The following is a 19,412-nucleotide window of genomic DNA, read 5'->3' as shown; positions in this document are numbered from 1 at the left end:
TTTTTTTTAAGAGAGAGAGGAAGGGAGAGGAATAGAGAGAGGGAAACATTGATGAGAGAGGAACACCGCTGCCTCCTGCACGGCTCCTATTGGGGCTAGAGCTAGGAATCTGGGCATGTGCCCGGACTGGTAATCAAAAGGGCAACCTCTTGGTTCTTGGGTTGACGCTCAACCACTGAACCACACTGGCCGGCTTACTTCCCATTTAATTTTGCTGTGAATTTAAACTGCTCTAAAAAATAAATTTTATTAATAAAAAAAGGAAATATAAAGGAGTACCTTTCTTTAAACAATGGACATTTCTCTCCGTGGCCAGTGTGGTTCAGTTGGTTGGACACGTCCCCATGCACTGAATGGTTGCCAGAAGGATTCCTGGTCAGAGGCCCCTGTTGGGGGCTCTGGGCTTGATCACTGGTGGAGGTTGTGCAGCAGGCAGCTGATCAATGATTCTCTCTCATTATTGATGTTTCTCTCTCTCCCTCTCCCTTCCTCTCTGAAATACACACACACACACACACACACACACACACATAAAATAAAATGTGCAATTCAGTGGTTTTTAGTATATAAACAATTTTGCAACCATCATCGTATTGTAGCTATTGACTTACTTTTTGTGGATAGAAAAATCCCAGAAGTATAAAAGATCCCTCAATGAAGATGGAAAACCTGGCTCATTAGCCTTGGCTCTGCCCAGCTGTGAGCAAATCTTTGGGCCTCTAGCCTTTAAAATGCAAAGTTTGAGCCATTCATTTCCTTATTTAACAGACAAGTAAGTTTCCTCTCTGTATGCCAAAGGAATTTTTTTTAAAAGCACCACACTCTTATTTTGGAAGAGTCAGTAGTCCAACAGGTAATTAATAAGGTTTCATCCAGCTCAAATGTTCAGTGTTTCTTTTTGGTCCTCAGGCAGTAACCATTTAGAAAAATTAACCTTTCTGGCCATTTGGAATGGAAAACTTCCATGGGAAGGGTCATTTGGTTAGTGGTTGGGTATTTGAACACTAGATAGGGCTGTGTTCTTTGTGACTATAACTTCACTGTTTGCGATTCAAGTACTGTCTCCATGTGACTGTATTATAGAGGAGACCACTTGTGACTTTCCCTTTTTTCCCATCATGAAAGGTACTCACAAATCTCTCGAGTTGGGCTTTTGAAAGCCCCTTCAAGTGTTGCCCCTTCCTCTCTCCAGTAAAGATTTTCTTCTTGGCAGTCGTGCTAATGCTATCTATGCGGTTCAGATGCGGGCATTTCCAGTCAGATACAAACAGCTATTCACAAATCTGAGGGCTTTCTTTTTTTCCCAGGCCTCTCTGGCAGTGTCCCAAGAGTTCACTGGCTTTTCACTGAACAACAAATAACAGTGCTGCTGAGACAAGTTCCTAGTTCACCTTACACTGGAGAACCAGATCAGCACAGTAGCAGAGTCTTCTGAATTGACATTTTTCCTTTGAGTAAGGATGCTTTTATTTACACTCTCTTAACCTTAAATAGCAAACAGACTGCTTTTTTATACCTAACTAGAACACCTTTCTTAGAGAATAAGTGGTATCACGTTGAATAGAATAATTTCCTCAAACTTACTCATTTCTTTGCAACTTTGATTTGTTAGCATCTCAAAATAGCTTCTGTTTTCATGGAGTTTCTGTAAAAGCTACCAGAAAGAGATAGGGTGAAGCATTACTGAGCGGTCCTGGTAAATGAGGAATAAGAATTTGGAAGTGAGGCTTTACAGAGTTTTGGAAAGAGCTCTGAATGAATCAGGGACCCAGATCCTCATTTGTGTGCCACTGCTTCTCATGGAGAAATCTTTTAATCCTCTGGGCTTTGGCTTCCCCATGAGTAAGACGAGGAGGTTACCTTCCTACATCCATGATTCTATATGGAATAAAAAGTTTAGGAAAGTTATTCAAGACATAACCATGTTATTGTTAGTTATTAATAGGACCTTAACATTTGTTTTAATAACCTTTAAAGAAAAGAAATTAACCAGAGCAGATCCCTAACTGAATGCATGAGAATAATTCAAAATATTTAGAGTTGGATTTGCCAAGCATAAGGGTGTTACCCTGATTTTGCCATCAACTCATTATGCAACCTTGGGCAAGTCCTGCTGCTGGGCTGCTCCTTGGTTTTACTTTTCTGCAGATGATTGCAATAATATTAAACTCACCCAAGTGCTGAAAGGCTTAATTAAGGGCTGTTAAGTCCTTGTAATTACAAGGGAGGAGGTAGTAGTATTTAGAATAGAGTGGCTTACCTAACATATGAGAGGTTTTTATGCTATAAATGTTCCCTTAGGAAAAAAAAAGTAAAAGGTAGAAGTTAGGTTTTTAAGTCTGATTTGTAAAATAGTTATGTTTTATGATGCTGCTTTTTATGATTAATTTTTAAAAATATATTATACTTTGAGATACACATCAGTCTCTTTCCTTGCCGTCTTAATAAAATTTTAATTTGGAGTTTCTTATATGTATGTGTCTTTTATGACCATCTTAATTTTGTCAAAAATTATCTCTATTCAACAAATAAAAGGCAACTTAAGCCATGTTTTCTAGAATAGGAGGAAAATTTGCTGCCAGCAAGTAAATGGTTTAGAGATGGTGGATACATTTGAGATATGTGGACTTCTAGACCCTTTCCTTACTTAGAAAATCATTCAGAAGGAGCATGATGGGTTTAAAAAATTGTGGCAGGAGTATAAATTGATATAGTTTGGCAATTCTACTTCTAAGTATATACCTTACAGCAGTGGTTCTCAAAATGTGATTCCTGGACCAGCAGCACCAACATTACCTGGGAACTTGTTAGAAATGTACATTTTCAGGCCTCATCCAGGCCGACCGAATCAGAAACTCTGGAGGATGGGCCTAATATGCTTTAACAAGCCCTTTAAGTGATTCTAATACTTGCTGAAGGTGAGAACCTCTGGCCCAGAGGAACTCCTGCAGTATGCACCAAGAAGCACGTAAAGAAGCTCACTTTTGCTAAGGGCTCATATGTAATATCTCATTTAATCTTCCCAACAACCTTATGTGCTTGATTCTGTTATTAACCCCATTTTAAGGAATTATACCCATAGTCACAGAGGTAGTAAGAGATAGAACTGGGATTGAACACATTCTCTTAACTTCAGTGCAATCTTTAAAACCTAGGTTCTCAGAATAGACTAGAGCAATTTATATTTTCATGAATTTGGGGAAAGTCAAAGACAGTAGCTTCTGCTGTGTATTCAGAAGAAAATTTTGTTTTATTAATCAAGGCATTCACTAGTACATTAGGTAGTTTACATTTATTATCTCATTCGATCTTTGTAACAGTTCTGTGATGCATGTCTATAATCCCCATTTTATAGATGGGAGGTTAAGTAATTTGCCCAGCTAATAAATACCTGGACTTGAGGCCTTACCTATACCCAAAACGCATGCTCTTTCTATAGTAGCTATTTTTTTTCTTTTTCCTTAGTCAAAATCAGATTGAAATAGAGCATGAGCTGCTCACGTTATGCATGGATAACAGAAGAATTGAGTTCTAAATAAAAGAATAAAATTTTGCCTTTGTCTACCATAAAATTAAGTGAAGAACAATGAGATTATAAATGTTACATTTCCCAAAGGACATTTATTTCATTTCTACTGACTTCTTTTTCAAAACCCATCTAAGATAAATATTTATTTTGGGGTGTTGTTTTTTTTCCCCCCGTGTCATGATTTCTCTGATTTTGGCACAAGGCACAAAACAAGAGGTTCTGGGATTGCTTATTATAATAATTATTTTGTATCAACTGGCCTAATATTCCAAGATCTTCAGAGCTAAGTTTGGGACAGTTCCATTGCATGCATAACCCTTTACCTTGAGCAATACTCTTCTGGAACTTCTCTTCTGAATGTTTTGCTTTTTTCAGGTGAAAATCATAGCAATGAATGAGAATGTGGCTCTTAGGGCAGCCCTAGATAAAAATCTGAAGAGTGCTGTGACTGCTGCTTTCCTCATGCTTCCCGAAAGCTTTTCTGAAGAAGACCTCTTTACAATGATTGCTGGACTCTCCTATTCAGGTCAGTAGGTTTGGTGTCCATATATTCTACAAGAAGGTTCGTCTGAAGACCGTGCAAACATCGCTCCTCGCTCCTACACTGGAGCTGCAGCAGCCTTAGTTCTGAATCCCTTTACTTCCTGTGTGAAAATCCAGTGATTTGCCTCCTTACCGCCACAGTCTCTTCCTTTCCACATCTGTACATAAATTACCCCAGGGTAATCTTTTAGTTGTTGTTATTGTTAATTTTTATTTTGAAACAATTGCAAACATACAGAAAAATTTCAGTAATAGTACAGAAATCCCATATACCTCTCCCCAGATTTACCAGTTTTTGCATTTCACTACATTTGTTTTGTCATCCTCTCTGTATCAGTGGGTTTCAAACTTTAGTGTGCAATCCTCTGGAGGGCTTGTTCAAATAGACTGCTGGGCCCACTCCCAGACAGCTGATTTTAGTAGGTCTGGGTTGGGGCCCAGGCATTTGTATTTCTAGCAAGTTCCTGGGTAATGCTAATGCTCCTTCAGGGGTCCCACTTGGAGAACCACTGCTCTCTCTGTATATGTAAATACAGTGTATTATGTGTTGTTGTTTTTAGTTATTTGAGAGTATGTTACCTACCATGTTTCCTTTTGGCTAAGTCTTCAAAATGTGTTTCCAAAGTACAAGGACATTCTCTTACATAACCCCAGTGCAGGTCTCTTCCTTCCCCCCCCCCCCCCCCCCCCCCCCCCCCCCGCATTGCTTTCAGAGAGGAAGGGAGAGGGAGAGAGATAGAAACATTAATGATGAGAGAGAACCATCGATTGGCTGCCTCCTGCAGGCACCACACTGGATCGAGCCCAAAACTCCAGCATGGGCTCTGATCAGGAATTGAACTGTGACCTCGTGGTTCATAGGTCAGCGCTCAACCACTGAGTCATGCCGGCCAGGCCAGTTTTCAAATTCAGGAAATTAACACTGACTCAGTACTTTTATCAAATTGACGAGATCCATATTCCAAGTGTCATTAGTTGTCCCAATAATGTCCTTTATAAAAGTATTTTCTTTCCCTCCAGGACATGATCCAGTCAAGGATCATATATTGTATTGAGATGTCATGTCTCTTTCATCTTTTAATCTAGAACACTTCCTCAGCCTTTGTTTGTGTTCTATGACATTCCATTTTTGAAATCTACACACCAGTGATGTTTATGCCCTGATAAGCAGTGTTTTCTCACTTCTAAACAATTTATGAGGAGGCTTTTTAAGATCATGCAAATATCCTACTTCTTATCAAACTTTCCCTCCTAGGTTGAGCATCTGTTGATGATTCTTGCTCAGACCCATCTTTTTACTATTATTGTTACCAAGTGGTAACTATCCAACTCCATCTCTCCCTCCACATTAAGGAAAAGTTTTCTTTCCCATTTATTTATTTATCTAAATATTCGCTTTCTTTCCCTTTAATCAGTTGTGCTCCTCAGAGATGCTAGGGGCTCCCTCTGAGGGCAAGGGGAAAGCTAAGATGAGAAAGCCCTGGCCTCTCACCCTACTGTGACTAGGGGGTGAACTGCTTAACGTATTAAGGAGCTATGTAAAAATTCATTAAAAAAAAGTCATCTTCTACTTAAAAAATAGTTTGAAAACCACTATCTTTTTTATTTTTTTTTTATTTTTATTGATTTCAGAGAGGAAAGGAGAGGGAGAGAGAGAGAGAGAGAAAAACATCAATGATGAGAGAGAATCATTGATTGGCTGCCTCCTGCATGCCCCCTACTGGGGATTGAGCCTGCAACCGGGTATGTGCCCTTGACTGGAATTGAACCAGGACCCTTTAGTCTGCAGGCGACGCTCTGTCCACTGAGTCAAACTAGCCAAGGCGAAAACCACTATCTTAAGTAAACGTCCTCTTTTCCAACTTTTAAGTATGAGTCAAAAAACTCTGCTCAAAATATTGCAAAAGCAGTTTTTTATTTTCTGAATCCCTATACAGATAAGATTTCATGGAAGTGTAATGCTGAAAGAGACCTTAAAGGTCTTGTTCTTCAGTGTTTTTCCTAAAATGTGTCTAGGTGGAGGGAGGGGCAAAGAGTGTACCTGGATGAATGGACTTACATGCAACTTGTGGGAAAAGGGGTCACTTTGTTACAGTTTCCTCGCCTTGCTCCCTGTGAGAAAGGTGGATCAGAAGCCTTTCATTGACTTTGTGGAAGGAAATGCAGAACCGCTCTCTGCTTTGCCCACACCACAACCGCTTTTCCATTTTTTCCAGCGTCATCAACATCAGCATAGTGTTAGGCAGCTTCTAGGAGTTTTCTGTAAATTCTGAACATTCACTAAAGAAGTTTATCAAATAACTTAACTGCTTTCCCCTATTAGCACACTTCAAATTAGCATTCAGGCTGCTATCAATCTTTAGCTGATTTTTGCTTTGCTTCCTGGAAGAATCATTTTACACTCCTGGTTTCTCCTGTTCTATGAGGCATATCCAAGTTGTTCAGCACTTTCTGACTCATAATAGTATCATCCTCTGTTTTGTTTCTTTTATAATATTTATCTGCTGTATAGTAGCATTGTATCAGACATAGAGAGGTAGGTCGGTAGGTGGGTAGATAGATAACTTATTTCACCACTGAATCTTTACACATTAGCCCCATTTGTTAAACAAATATATATCTTTCCATGTGCCACACACAGTGCTAGGCATATACTCTAGTGTGCATGACATGAGTGAAATTTTTCATGGAGTTTATGTACTTTTAGGGAGAGACGGGCAATAAAGAAGCAATAAGGTAATTTCAGATAGTGGTTAAATTGTACGCTATAAGCGTCTGTAGACACTAGCTGCAGACCTTCCCCACACACCACACCACGTGAGTCTATAAAAAAAATGTCTTCCCTAAGTGGCAGCCCTGACCAACTTTAAAATCATTTTTCATGAGAATTTTCAGCTGAAAATATTGAATATTTATTTTTATAATACTTATTTAGTATATAGTAAATATATTAAAATATATTTATTTTTATAATATTTATTGCAAATGGATTTTTAAAATTCAAAATATCGTGGCGTGTGGGGATGGTTTCCGTTTTGGATGCGTGGCAGTTAACTAGTTAAATGCGATGAAGAAAATAAATCAGGTTGAGGGTAGGGCTGTCTTCACAGTGGATAGTCACGGAAGGCCCTTTGACTGGTGGTGTGATGTCTAAGCTGAGATCTAAATAGTGATAATGAGCAGCCCTGAGCAGTTGGGAGAAAGGCAGTCAGAGAGAGTTGCTTCCCAAGAGCCAGATTTCAAATCTTGGTGTGTCTGACTCCACTGTCTCAGCCTCTGGTCACTCCCATTTCTCATCTAGTCTCTTGTTTTCTTGCCATTTTATTATTTATTGCTTAACCCAGATTTGGATCTGAGAATTTGGCCAAGTATCCTACATTACTCATTTTAGTGAGGTTGGCTTCTTACTGCAAAACTTAGGACACAATACTTGGCACATCCTCTCCAGAGGGAACTGGTTACAACTCTCTGCGATTCCTAGTTTATGAATGAGGCAGTTTCCAAAAAGTCTTCTATAAGCCAGTTGTTTAGAACTGGGAACATACTTTCCCATTGAAACAACATTATATATGATGGTTGTTCCTAAACCAGGACACAGTATAATTAATGGTTACCTAGTCTATAATACGCTGGAATTAGACTAGAACAGTGAGGATAGGGAAGGATCTAAGCCCTGCAGGTAGTTAATTATCTTTCATACTTTGAGGCTTGCCCCAGGCGATGTGTTGAAAGGTAAGCGTTTCCTCCTGCCTTTCCTAGGCTTCTGATAACCCAGCATCCCTGAACAGATTAAATTCTATCCACTTGGCAAACCACGCAAACCTCCCAAGCCCTCAGAATATACCAAACTTTAAATTACCTACCAGCCTCATTTTATTTACAACTTTGACATTTATTTTTCACCTGTTTCTAGTTGAGAGATAATATGTTGTCCCTAACTTATGAAGTTCATCATTTCTCCCTGGAGGGGGTGGAGGGGTGTGGGTTAGGAGGAACAGAAAAAACAGTGTTTCTCCATGTTATTGGACAAGTTTCTGCCAGTAATTACTGGCAGAGGCAAGATCTATCAGTATTACTAGTTGTAATAATAGCCCTTACGTTTAACATAGTGCTTAAGGATCACTTTGACTACCTGGGGTCAGTATTTATGGCATTACTGTTGTAAATGATGGTGAGAAAGGAGGAGGTGGAAGATGAGAGTCTGCAGAATTGGGGAGAAGAAAGCTTTCTAATCCTCCAGTTATTCTTAGAAGTGAGCATTTAAGTGTATAGAAAAGAAAAACCAAATAGAGTTTAAAGTTCACCTTGAACTTTTTTATGTAAATACAAACTATTAAAATGACTAATTTTAGGTAATGATCCTGGTTTAATATTTATCAAGTGAATCAGTGCTTCATAATTTTTGCTCTAAGGAACTTCCCATTAATCAACATATGCAGTCATAGTGAGTCAGTGGTAGACTTACCAAATAACACACGTGAAAAAGGAAAGGGGGTGTATAAAAGAACATGACTTGTTTAGGGAAGAAGGATTTTGATGGAACCAAAATCCAAGGTTTATGACAAGAGTAAATAGCATTTATTATTTTGTGTCAGGAATGTCTGTCACTACTTTGGAGCTAGTAACTATTTTAATCCTCAGAACAATCCTTCGATGTGGAAGCTGTGCTATTGATACATTTTATAGAAAATTGAAGCCCAGATCTGCCCACAGTCAGTTGTCTGGTAAGTTAGTAGGTGTGGGAGCTGAAATCTTAGCCCCTACTCTTAACCATTTAACTTCACTGCTTCTCTGTATTTTGGAGAAGAGGTTAGACCCCGGCCAGGTTGGGCAGGGCATTGAATACAAAGTGAAAAAAATGAAAAGGGAATTGACAGGCTGTATACAACTAGGAGCCATACAAGTTTTCAGGCATTGCAAGATAGTCTGAGATGTGTTGTGGTTAAAAACAACAAATTTTGCCAGCACTGTGCAGGAGGGAGAAAAACTAAAGACAGAAAAGTTCATTCATTCAGGAAATAACTACAAGAGGCTCCTATACCAAGCACTCTTCTAAGCTCTGGAGAAAAAAGAAGTAAATAGGCAGGCACAATTCCTGCCCTTGTGGGGTGTTCATTCTAGATGAAAAGTCAGACAGCAAACAGTGGCAGCACTACAATAAGGGAAGAAGGTGAACATAGCCTCAAGGAAGGCCTCTCTAGAAGGTGACATTTGAACTTCACATTAATCAACATATGCAGTCATAGTGAGTCAGTGGTAGACTTACCAAATAACACATGTTGCCAAATAAGCATCAACAGATGAGGACCCATGAGGAGAGCCCAGATGAGAGCTGTCCAGGCAGAGGAGCCTGCTGGGAGAATAATCAGGACAATGTCCATGTTTGGTTGTTCTTGTGCCTCAGTCTCTTTGTGGCACTAGCCAATTTGGCTCGGTGGATAGAGTGTTGGCCTGTGGACTGAAAGGTCCTGGGTTCGATTCCGGTCAGGGGCACATGCGTGGGTTGCAGGCTCAATCCCCAGTAGGGGGCATGCAGGAGGCAGCCAATCAATGATTCTCTTTCATCACTGATGTTTCTATCTCCCTTTCCCTTCCTCTCTGAAATCAATAAAACTTTTTATTTTAAAAAAAAAACCATAGTAGGCACTCTGTACATATTTTTTGGTTAGACAGGGAAGTCATGGATTGTGAATGATGATGAGGGCGTGAACTAGAGCAGTGCCTCAGTGAAGTGAGCAACTTTACATGAAAGTAATCAACTTAAAACGCTTAACTACTTAAATTAAGCATCCTATTTTGAACCTTGATATTTTTTTTAAACAAAATATTAATTCATGGAAGTCAGCCTTAATGAAATGTTTAAAGCTGGGGCTCTGGAGTCAAATGCCTGACTTCAAATCTTAGCTGTAGCCTTAATTAACTTTTCATCTTTGGGAAAGTTTCTTATTTCTTATGATTCATTTTCTTCATTTCTAAAGGAGATCTTCATGCAGATTACATTAAATCCTATAAAGTGCTTAGCACAGTACATGGCATATAGTAAATGCTCAATAAATGTTAGCCATTATTATTTTAGATACATGTTTGCTTATTTGATATAATGGACAACAGAAAGGTAAATGTTACATTCAGACCTGAGTGTGAGTACTAGGTTTGTAGGGGTGCATAAATCTTTCTGAGCCCCCATTTTTTTTATTAAAATGGAAATAACTAGCTCATAAAAAAGTTTTCAATGCGATAATATATCTAAGAGCCCACTATATCATACCTCATTGTAGTTGGTGCTCAGAAAGTGATTGCTATTATTATTTATTACTATTATTATGTATTATTGCTGGCTACATAGGTTTTTCCAAGTTGAGACACCATGTTTTGCTCATTCAGTGATTGACAGACACTCAGGTTGGCTCCACTTATCACTGTTTTATTAATGACACTGCTAGGAATTACTTTGGACAAATTACTTTGATATAACAGAAGGAGACACAGGTGGCACTGACTTCCTTGGACATGTTCTCCAAAGTGGAATTATTTATATATATAAAAGACTAATATGCAAAGTGTCCCCTCGGGAGTTCAAGCGGGAGACCCAGAGTTCATTTGCTCGCTATAACATGCACTGACCACCAGGAGGCGGTGCGGAACGAAGGAAGGCCCTGGCCAGCAGCTGTAAGGAAGGCCCCAGCTGGCAGCCGGAAGGCCCTGATTGGCCCTGATCGCTGGCCAGTCCTAGGGATCCTACCCATGCACGAATTTAGTGCACCGAGCCTCTAGTGTAATTATAAGAATTAAAAAACATGTTACATGTTAATTAAAAAATCCACATGAGGTCAGGTGGATTCATTTGGCCCTTATAGTTCTTAGGAATAAAAACACCTTAAAAAAAGAAAAGAAAAAATATCTTCAAGCACTCTTGTGTGAGAGAGAGAATGGATTCCTTTCCATGCCAAATTGTCTGAACACAGGCTTAGTTATTTCTAGGAATAAGACAAAGCAGCGAAAAAGTTTAGTTGCCAGTTGAGTGATTCTTGGAGAAAAATATTAGAAATGGGTGCCAGCACTCTAAAGTGTGAGTAAACATCTCCATTTCTGGATCCTGGTAAAAGTCAGTCAAGAAACTTTTTTCTTGGAGTGAGAGCTATTAAGATTTATTCCATGATAATCACACTCTCTGAACCTTGCAAGCAGTGTCATTTGATGACTTGCATATTGGGGTTTGGAAGCATATTTCTCTATGCTTGTCAAGCTTGAGCTTTTGCTGAAGCCTCAGTTGGAACTCTTTGCATTCATCACTTGCTAATTTCTGAGAATGCAGCACTCCTGAAGGGGGATATTAATTGTCAGTAATATCTAACTTTAATGGATTATTTATAGTTTGTCAAGTATTGTTATGTTTTAAATTTTATTTTTCAAGTACAGGTAACATTTAATATTTTATAATAATAAAAGTGTAATGTGCTAATTAGGCTGGACAGCCAAACGGCCTTCCGAACGTCCTTCTGGACAACCTTCCGGACAAAGCCAGGGCTCCAGGGGCCGAGCCCTTTGCACGAATTTTTTGCATCAGGCCTCTAGTTACTTTATATTAGTTTCAGGTGTACAGCATAGTGTTAAACAATTATATAATTCACAAAGTGATCCCCCTTCATAATTCTAGTGCCCACCTGTCAGGTATTGTTCTAATTGTTTTACATGTATTAACTCATTTAATCCTTGAAATTTACATTTGGGGATACTGAAGCCCAAATAAGTAGCTTATCCTGAGCGTGTAGCTTGTAGAGGCTAAGCTAGGATTTGAACACAGGCTGTCTTGTTCTAGAACCCTCACTTCTAAACCTTCACTGTTATACAAAGGGTCTGTCATGGTGAATGCTATTCCTGGTTTACTCCAGGGAGCCATGTGGCTCGCCCTCCACTCCCTGTCATCTTTTCCTGCTCATGTTTTCTTCAAAGCACTCTCCACCACCTGAAATACTATTTATTTTTATTTGTTTGTAGATTTGTTTATCTTTGGCCTGTTTTTCTACCACTGACTAGAGAGGGCAGAAATTTTTGTCTTGTTTTGCTCACGCTATTCCAGTGCTTATCAGGTGCTAGTAAATAGTGAATGAATGAACGATTGTGATTTTGGTTACTTCCTGAACTGGTATCATAAACCTGCTTTCTCCTCATCCCTCCCACACCTATCTATATTGTGTTCTGTAAAGTGTATAAAAGGAAAAGTGATTCAAATTTATATAACTAAGTACATCAGCTATTTATTCTTATCTCATTCTCTTCCACATGTGAGTTAGACTTCTGCAGCCATGGAGATACTTATTTTTAAATACGTTTTTATTGCTTTCAGAGAGGAAGGGAGAGGGAGAGAGAGAAACATCAATGATAAGAGGGAATCATTGATTGGCTGCCTCCTACATGCCCCCTACTGGGGATCAAGCCTGCAACCCAGGCATGTGCCCTAATCAGGAATCGAACCGTGATCTCCTAGTTCATAGGTTGATGCTCAACCACTGAGCCACACTGGCCTAGCAATAGAGATATTTTTGAGGATGCATTCTGAATTGTGGGTTAGACTGCCTTCTAGAAATACTGCCTTGATCATCTTTGAATAAATACTAGTAAATATTTTTTGTCCACATGCAAAAGAATGAGGTTTGACATCTAACTTATACCATTTACAAAATTAACTCAAATGGATCGTGGATTTAAGAGCTTAATGTAAGAGCTAAAAATATAAAATTCTTAAAAGAGTGCCTTTGGGTTAGGCAGTAGTTTCTTAGGTATACAAGAAAGAAAGAGAGAGAGAGAGAGAAAACCACAAGCAATGACAGAAATAATAGATACATAAGGCTATAAAAATTAAAATTTTATGTGTAAATGATCCCAACCAACAAAATGGGATAAAAGATTTACAAATCACATATCTGATTGTAAGGGACTGGTATCCAGAATATATAAAGAAGTCTTAGATTGCAATAAAAAGACAATCCAGTATGGAAATAGACAAAGAGTTTAATAGACATTTTTAAAAAGAGTGTACAAATAGCAAGTAAGCAAGTGAAAAGATGTTCAACATCATTAGTCATTAGGAAAATGTCAATCAAAGCCACAGAGACACCATACCACTTCACACCAACTACAATGGCTATCATTTAAAAGATGGTCAGTGTGGCCCAGTGGTTGAGTGTCGACCTATGAACCAGAAGGTCACAGTTTGATTCCCAGTCAGGGCATATACCTATCATATTTTTCCATGTATAAGATGCTATTTTTTCTAAAATTGTTAGACTGAACATCGGGGTGCTTCTTATACACAAAGTCAGCAGAGGAGGGAGCCGTGGTGGTGTGTAGCTGCCCATATCTTGTCACACAGGCTTCCTCCAATCACGAGCCTTACTGTTACTGATGTCAGCTGATGCCATAATTGGAGGTGGAGGTGGAGAGTGCATAGATGCAGCAAGGACCTGAGCGTTCTGAGCCCATAAAGATGTCAATAAATAAAATACCGGTAAGCATTGTCTTACTCCGCAAAATGAAACTGAACGTAATCAGCTATGCAAAAGAGCATGGAAACAGCTGCAGAGAGACAATTTGGACCTCCTCCCACTGAGTGTATGGTCAGACAATGGAGAAAACAGGAAGAACAACTCCTTAAGATGCCAAAAAAGAAGGCCCTAAGAGGAAAACCAGCAAAATGTTCAAAATATTGGTTTCTTAATTTTGGCTTGGAAAAGTGGGGGGCGTCTTGTATATGGGGGTGTCTTATACATGGAAAAATACGGTAGTTTGCAGGCTTGATCCCCAGTAGGGAGCATGCAGGCGGCAGCCAATCAGTGATTTTCTTTCAACATTGATATTTCTCTCTCTCTCTTTCTCTCCCTTCCTCTCTGAAATCAATAAAAGTATATTTTTTTAAAAAAATAGAAAAGACAGACAAGAAAAAGTATTGCTGAGGGTGTGAAGAAATTGAAACTTTCATACATTACTGGTGGAATTATAAAATGGTACAGCTACTTTGGGAAAACAGTTTGTCAGTTCTTCAAAATATTAAATTGAGTTACCATATGACTTAGCAATTCTACTCCCAGGAATACCCAATATAAATGAGAGCATACATCCACACAAAAACTTGTACACAAATGTTCATAGCATTATTCATCATAAATAGCCTAAAAGTGGAAACAATCCAAATGTCCATCAATTGAGAAATGGATAAATAAGATGTGATAATCTATCCGATGGAATATTATTTAGCCACATACAGGAATAAGTACCAATGCATGCTACAACATGATGAACTTTGAAAACATATGCTAAGTCATAAGAGACCATATATTGTGCAGTTTCATTTATATAAAATGTCCAGAATCAAATCTATAGAGAGAGAAAGTAGATTACTTTTGCGTGGGGCTGGGGACAGAAGGGTAGAAGGAGATGGAGAGTGACTGCCAATGGATACAGTTTCTTTTAGGGAAGCCAAAATTTCCTAAAATTAGATGGTTGCATAATTCTATCAGTATACTAAAAAACATGGAATTGTATACTTTACATGGGTGAATTATATAGTGTATAAATTATATCTCAAAAAAAAGCTGTTAAAAATGAATCATATTTTGCCATATCAACCTCCAGTTTGAGCAGCTATTCTTAAACTGCACCTAAGAAATACCCACTTCTGTAACATGCACTGAAGATCTGTTTTCGTGTCACTTGATGCCTTAGGTAGGGCGTATACTTTACATCTCCAAATGTATAGCACAGGTCCTCATACTTAGTAGCCACCAAATATTTATTGAACTGAAATAGCAGTATGGCAGTTAGTTTAAGAGGGGGAAAAGCCAGTCATTATCTTCAAAGATTCAGCCTCCTCTACCCCCTGTCCTTTTCCCATCATATGTAAACGTGTGTGTGTGTGTGTGTGTATAATAACAATATCTGCTTTACTATTTACAAAGCATTCTCAAATGCATTAACTCATTTAAATCTAAAAGCAACCTTGTGAGGTCAGTATGATTGTTACAGCCGTTTTACAGAGAAGGAAACTAACTCAGAAAAGTTAATCTCCAGTCACCATGGGACATTGCCGGGCCTGAAAGCCAGGGCCTTTCCACTATATTTCACAGTCCTTCCCATCCCTACATTCATAATAAGGACCCTGACCACTGATGGCAAGCAACTACAGATGGTTTGCAAGCCTCATTTCAGAGTCAAAGAGAAATTATCCTTTTGGTTACCCATTTTATTAGATTGGCTTGAGCAGCCAAGAGTTAAACCCATCAACAGAGGTATAAAATAAAAGCAGTTTTTCTCAATTTCTCTGTTTTGTTGCAAACATTTCTGGCGGTTAGAAAAATTGATTCTTATGATCAGATGTGGGTTCATGCTGTGCCCATAGTTTTATTTATTTTGTTCTGAAGAAATGAGTAATAAGTCCATTTGCTTGCTGTTCCCTCTGGCTGAGCTAGTTCTGCTGCACAGCAGTAGGAGAAGTTCTGTTCAGTAGATATTTATTGATGTGCTTTTAATGTGCCAGGCAGTACTCAAGGAGCTGGGGAGACAGAGATGAGTAAGCTCTAGTCCTTATTCTCAGAGGGTCCGTAGTATCTTCCAGGTCCTTTAATCATGGCATGCAATTGTTCTTTTGGGAGGATTTGGATTAGTTTGCTTTTACATTTTGGTAAAATGCAGTCCCTCTCTCAGAAAGTTGCTATCTAACGTATAAGAATTTTTTGTTGGTTGAGGGTACAGAAAGAAAAATGACCGAAATGTTTAGAACTCAGCAGTGATCTTTCACTTCAGAACCAGTCATGTTAGATTCAGAGTTTGATGACATTTTATTCCCAGGCAGATCAATATAATCCATTTATAGACTCTAAGTAAAAGTTGAGGCTCTAAATCAGTGGTTCTCAACCTTCCTAATGCTGCGACCCTTTAATACAGTTCCTCATGTTGTGGTGACCCCCAACCATAAAATTATTTTCGTTGCTACTTCATAACTGTAATTTTGCTGCTGTTATGAATCGTACTGTAAATATCTGATATGCAGGATGTATTTTCATTGTTACAAATTGAACATAATTAAAGCATAGTGATTAATCACAAAAACAATATGTAATTATATATGTGTTTTCTGATGGTCTTAGGCGACCCCTATGAAAGAGTCATTTGACCCCCAAAGGGGTCGCGGCCCACAGGTTGAGAACCGCTGCTCTAAATAGGCAATTTAAATCCAGCTTCCTCTCACTTACATTTGCCAAGTCATCATCTCTATGCATCCTGTGAATTTATTTTAAAATGCTAGAAGTATATGCCAACATTACAGAAGTGAGAGCAGTGGAGAAAAATTACAAAGTAGAGTAAAACCAGTCATCTCAAATGTCACTATCCTGAAACTGAAGGGTGGCTGGATCTTGCACCTCAATCTCATCTGTAAAATTGGAGATAATTAAACTAAATAGCATATGTAAAGCACACACACCTACAAAAGCCCACAATAAATGTGTATCTTATTAAAGAGCAAAAATAACCATTTTTATATAGTCCCTTTGTCTTGTTTTTTAGTTGTTTCCTTGTACTTTTGTATCTTGTTTTTTTATATGATTATTTTCCATCTTGCTCTGTGTGATTATTACCCAAGGATATGTTTTCCATTGATTTTTTAGAGAGCCTGGAAGGGAGGAAAGGAAGGGGAGAGAGAAAAAGAAACATCAGTGTGAAATAGACACATTGATCTATTGCCTCCTGCACCCACCCCGACCATCCAGGCCCGGGGAACGAAGAGTCCGACCTCATGGCACAAAGGTGGGGTTCCAGAGGCTACTTGTATGTTTTCCTGAGCGAGCAGTCCCCAGCTGCTTTCCACCAAATCGTAGCGTAGGTTGATCTTAAAAACCAGGCACGTGTTATTCCTTACTGAAGTGCATACTGAAGAATAAGAAAAAAGTGTCGTAGCAGATAATGATTTTGATTACCCCTCCCTGCTCCCTACTCCCAAAAAGCAATCGACAAGAGTTATCGTTTGTCCTGGTTTGCCCAGCTTGTACTTGTCCCAGGGGAATTATCATAGTGCCCCCTTCACCCTCAAAAGTGACCTAGTTTAGATGATAAATTGTCACCTCTTCCCAAGGGATTCTTCAGCAGCCGGAGTATCTGCCTGCACTTGCTGCCTCATTACTCCCCCAGACAACATTCTGTCTGTCCAACAAAGGTTTCAGCCGCGCTGCTTTCACCAAGCTTCATCTGGGAAGTCCTCACATGTGCCCAGCCTTGAGTTAACATTAGCCAATAGGCATTCACTCATCTTTTCCCATTTTATCACCTCCCCTCTCCCCCCATATCTTGCTGATAATAATTGTCAATGGCTTAGGCAGGACAGGGTACTTTAAATTTGTTTTAAAATTTGTTCTTTGTCCTTCAGAATTACTTATTTTGCAGCTTAATCCATTCCACTGGCAAATGTACCTTTTCCTATTTCTCTCTGCTTAAAATTTAAAAATTAGCCCTGGTCAGATGGCTTAGTTGGTTGGAGTGATGTCTGTACCCCAAAAGGTTGCAGGTTCGATTCCTAGTCAGGGCACATATGTAGGTTGCAGGTTCGGTCCACTGTCAGGGCACATAGGGGAGGCGACTGATAGATGTTTCTCTCTCTCTCTCTCTCTCTCTCTCTCTCTCTCTCTCTCTCTCTCTGTCCCCCTCCCTTCCATTCTTTCTAGAAATCAATGGAAAAAATATCCTCAGGTGAGAATTAACAAAATAATAATTTTTAAAATAATTTTTAAAAATTATATTTGCTTTTAGGTTCGTTCATCTTAAATGTAAACAAGGTAGTAGGACTTTTAACACTCACTGCTCTTGCCCTTAACAAATATAATAAGGTGTGTATATTCATTAAGCACCTTAAAAGCCTTCATGCAAGCACAACAAATAGGCCCAAACTGAGTGGGCAGTATCAAAGACATCTGAGGTGATACTACACACAACCTCAACCGTGCTTAGTCACAGGCAGAGTTTGTTCACAAGGTGGAAGTTTGTAAGTACAGAAGCTTCTGCATTGGAAAAACAAAAACAAATTAGCTTCTCCATGATGATTACCTTTTGCACTCTAAGTAAGTAACTATATTTTAACTATCATAAAGGACTTTATGATTTGAAAGGCTTTCTTTTTCCCCAAACAAGTGCCTGCATTCCTTGGGCAATGTGTTCATGGTTTTAAGGAGGAAGAGGAAATGTGAATGAGGGATGCTGCCATCTTGAACTAGTGCAAGATCAAAGTGGGGCTGTAGCTCATAGGTCAGGATGTGGATCATCAGTGGGACATTTGTTTTTTCATTTGTTTTAACCAGGCGACCTTCGGATGGTGGTTGGAGAGAATAAGGCAAAAGTGATGGATATTGTAAAGCCCAACATAGCCCACTTTCGTGAGCTGTATGGCCACATACTACAGGATAATCCACAAGTGGTGTATAAAATCCAGCAAGGCAGACTGGAGGTAACTGTGGAAAATAACTTCTACCATTCCTAAGCAAAGATCTATTTAAGGGAGAAAGTAAGGGTTAGAACAGTATAGCTAGTGTAAAACGTATTTTTAAAAGTAAGTTTTATGTATAAACATGTTCTTCTGTATATTTGGAATAATGCTGAAAAAGGTAACAAAAGAGACTGACAATAAGAGGCCGCCTTTGGAGAAGGGAGCCAGGGTTAATGTGGGAGAGTGGCTTCTCTTCACCGTATGTATCTCTCGCCATTTGAAATTCTTACTATGCATATTAATTATCAGTAAAAAACAAGTATGAATAAACTCTCAGATTACCTTCTTTCTGTCCCCAATCCCATTTGCCTCCAGAGACGTACCTTCCTGACAGTTTGGTATTTATTCTTCCAGATTTTTTTGCATGCATTTTTGTACCTGTTTGTACCTCTACACATACATGATGGGATTTGGTCTTTTTTGTGTGTTTTGTTTTGTTTTACATAAATGGAATCATGCATATTATTCTGAAGCTTCTTTTTATCCCCCATTTGTTATATTAATTATGTCTTGGAACTCTCCTGTTGATATATTAAATGAAACTTATTTCAAGTTATTTTAAAAATAATATTAAGTATTTGAAAATAAACATTAACTTTTTCTTTGAGAAACATAATTTGGATTTAAGATTTTTAAAATTATAGAAACCTCAGTTTTTAAAAAAATTTAGCATAAAGAACACTCTATTTTACTTTTTTATGCTCGTCTTCCAAATAATAAGGGCAGCTCATCTATATATATAAAAGCCTAATATGCAACTTGTCCCCTCGGGAGTTCAACCGGGAGACCAGGAGTTCAATTGCTTGCTATAGA

The 19,412-nt window shown here is 38.7% G+C and overlaps 1 protein-coding gene across 5 annotated transcripts in view; it reads left to right on the top strand.

Moving 5' to 3' along the window:
- The window catches only part of TAMM41 (TAM41 mitochondrial translocator assembly and maintenance homolog), a 79,416-nt gene that overhangs the window by 9,677 nt on the left and 50,327 nt on the right, over nt 1-19,412 (top strand). For all 5 annotated transcript variants that reach the window (XM_081105637.1, XM_081105636.1, XM_081105639.1 and 2 more), the window contains exons 4-5: nt 3,905-4,055; nt 18,415-18,560. In XM_081105637.1, coding sequence (XP_080961763.1) covers nt 3,905-4,055; nt 18,415-18,560 — 297 coding nt within the window. The remainder of the gene's footprint in view (nt 1-3,904; nt 4,056-18,414; nt 18,561-19,412) is intronic.

Source organism: Myotis nattereri (assembly GCF_964212035.1).
Source record: "Myotis nattereri genome assembly, chromosome: 14".
NCBI lineage: Eukaryota > Metazoa > Chordata > Mammalia > Chiroptera > Vespertilionidae > Myotis > Myotis nattereri.
This window is presented reverse-complemented; position numbering and strand designations above follow the sequence as displayed.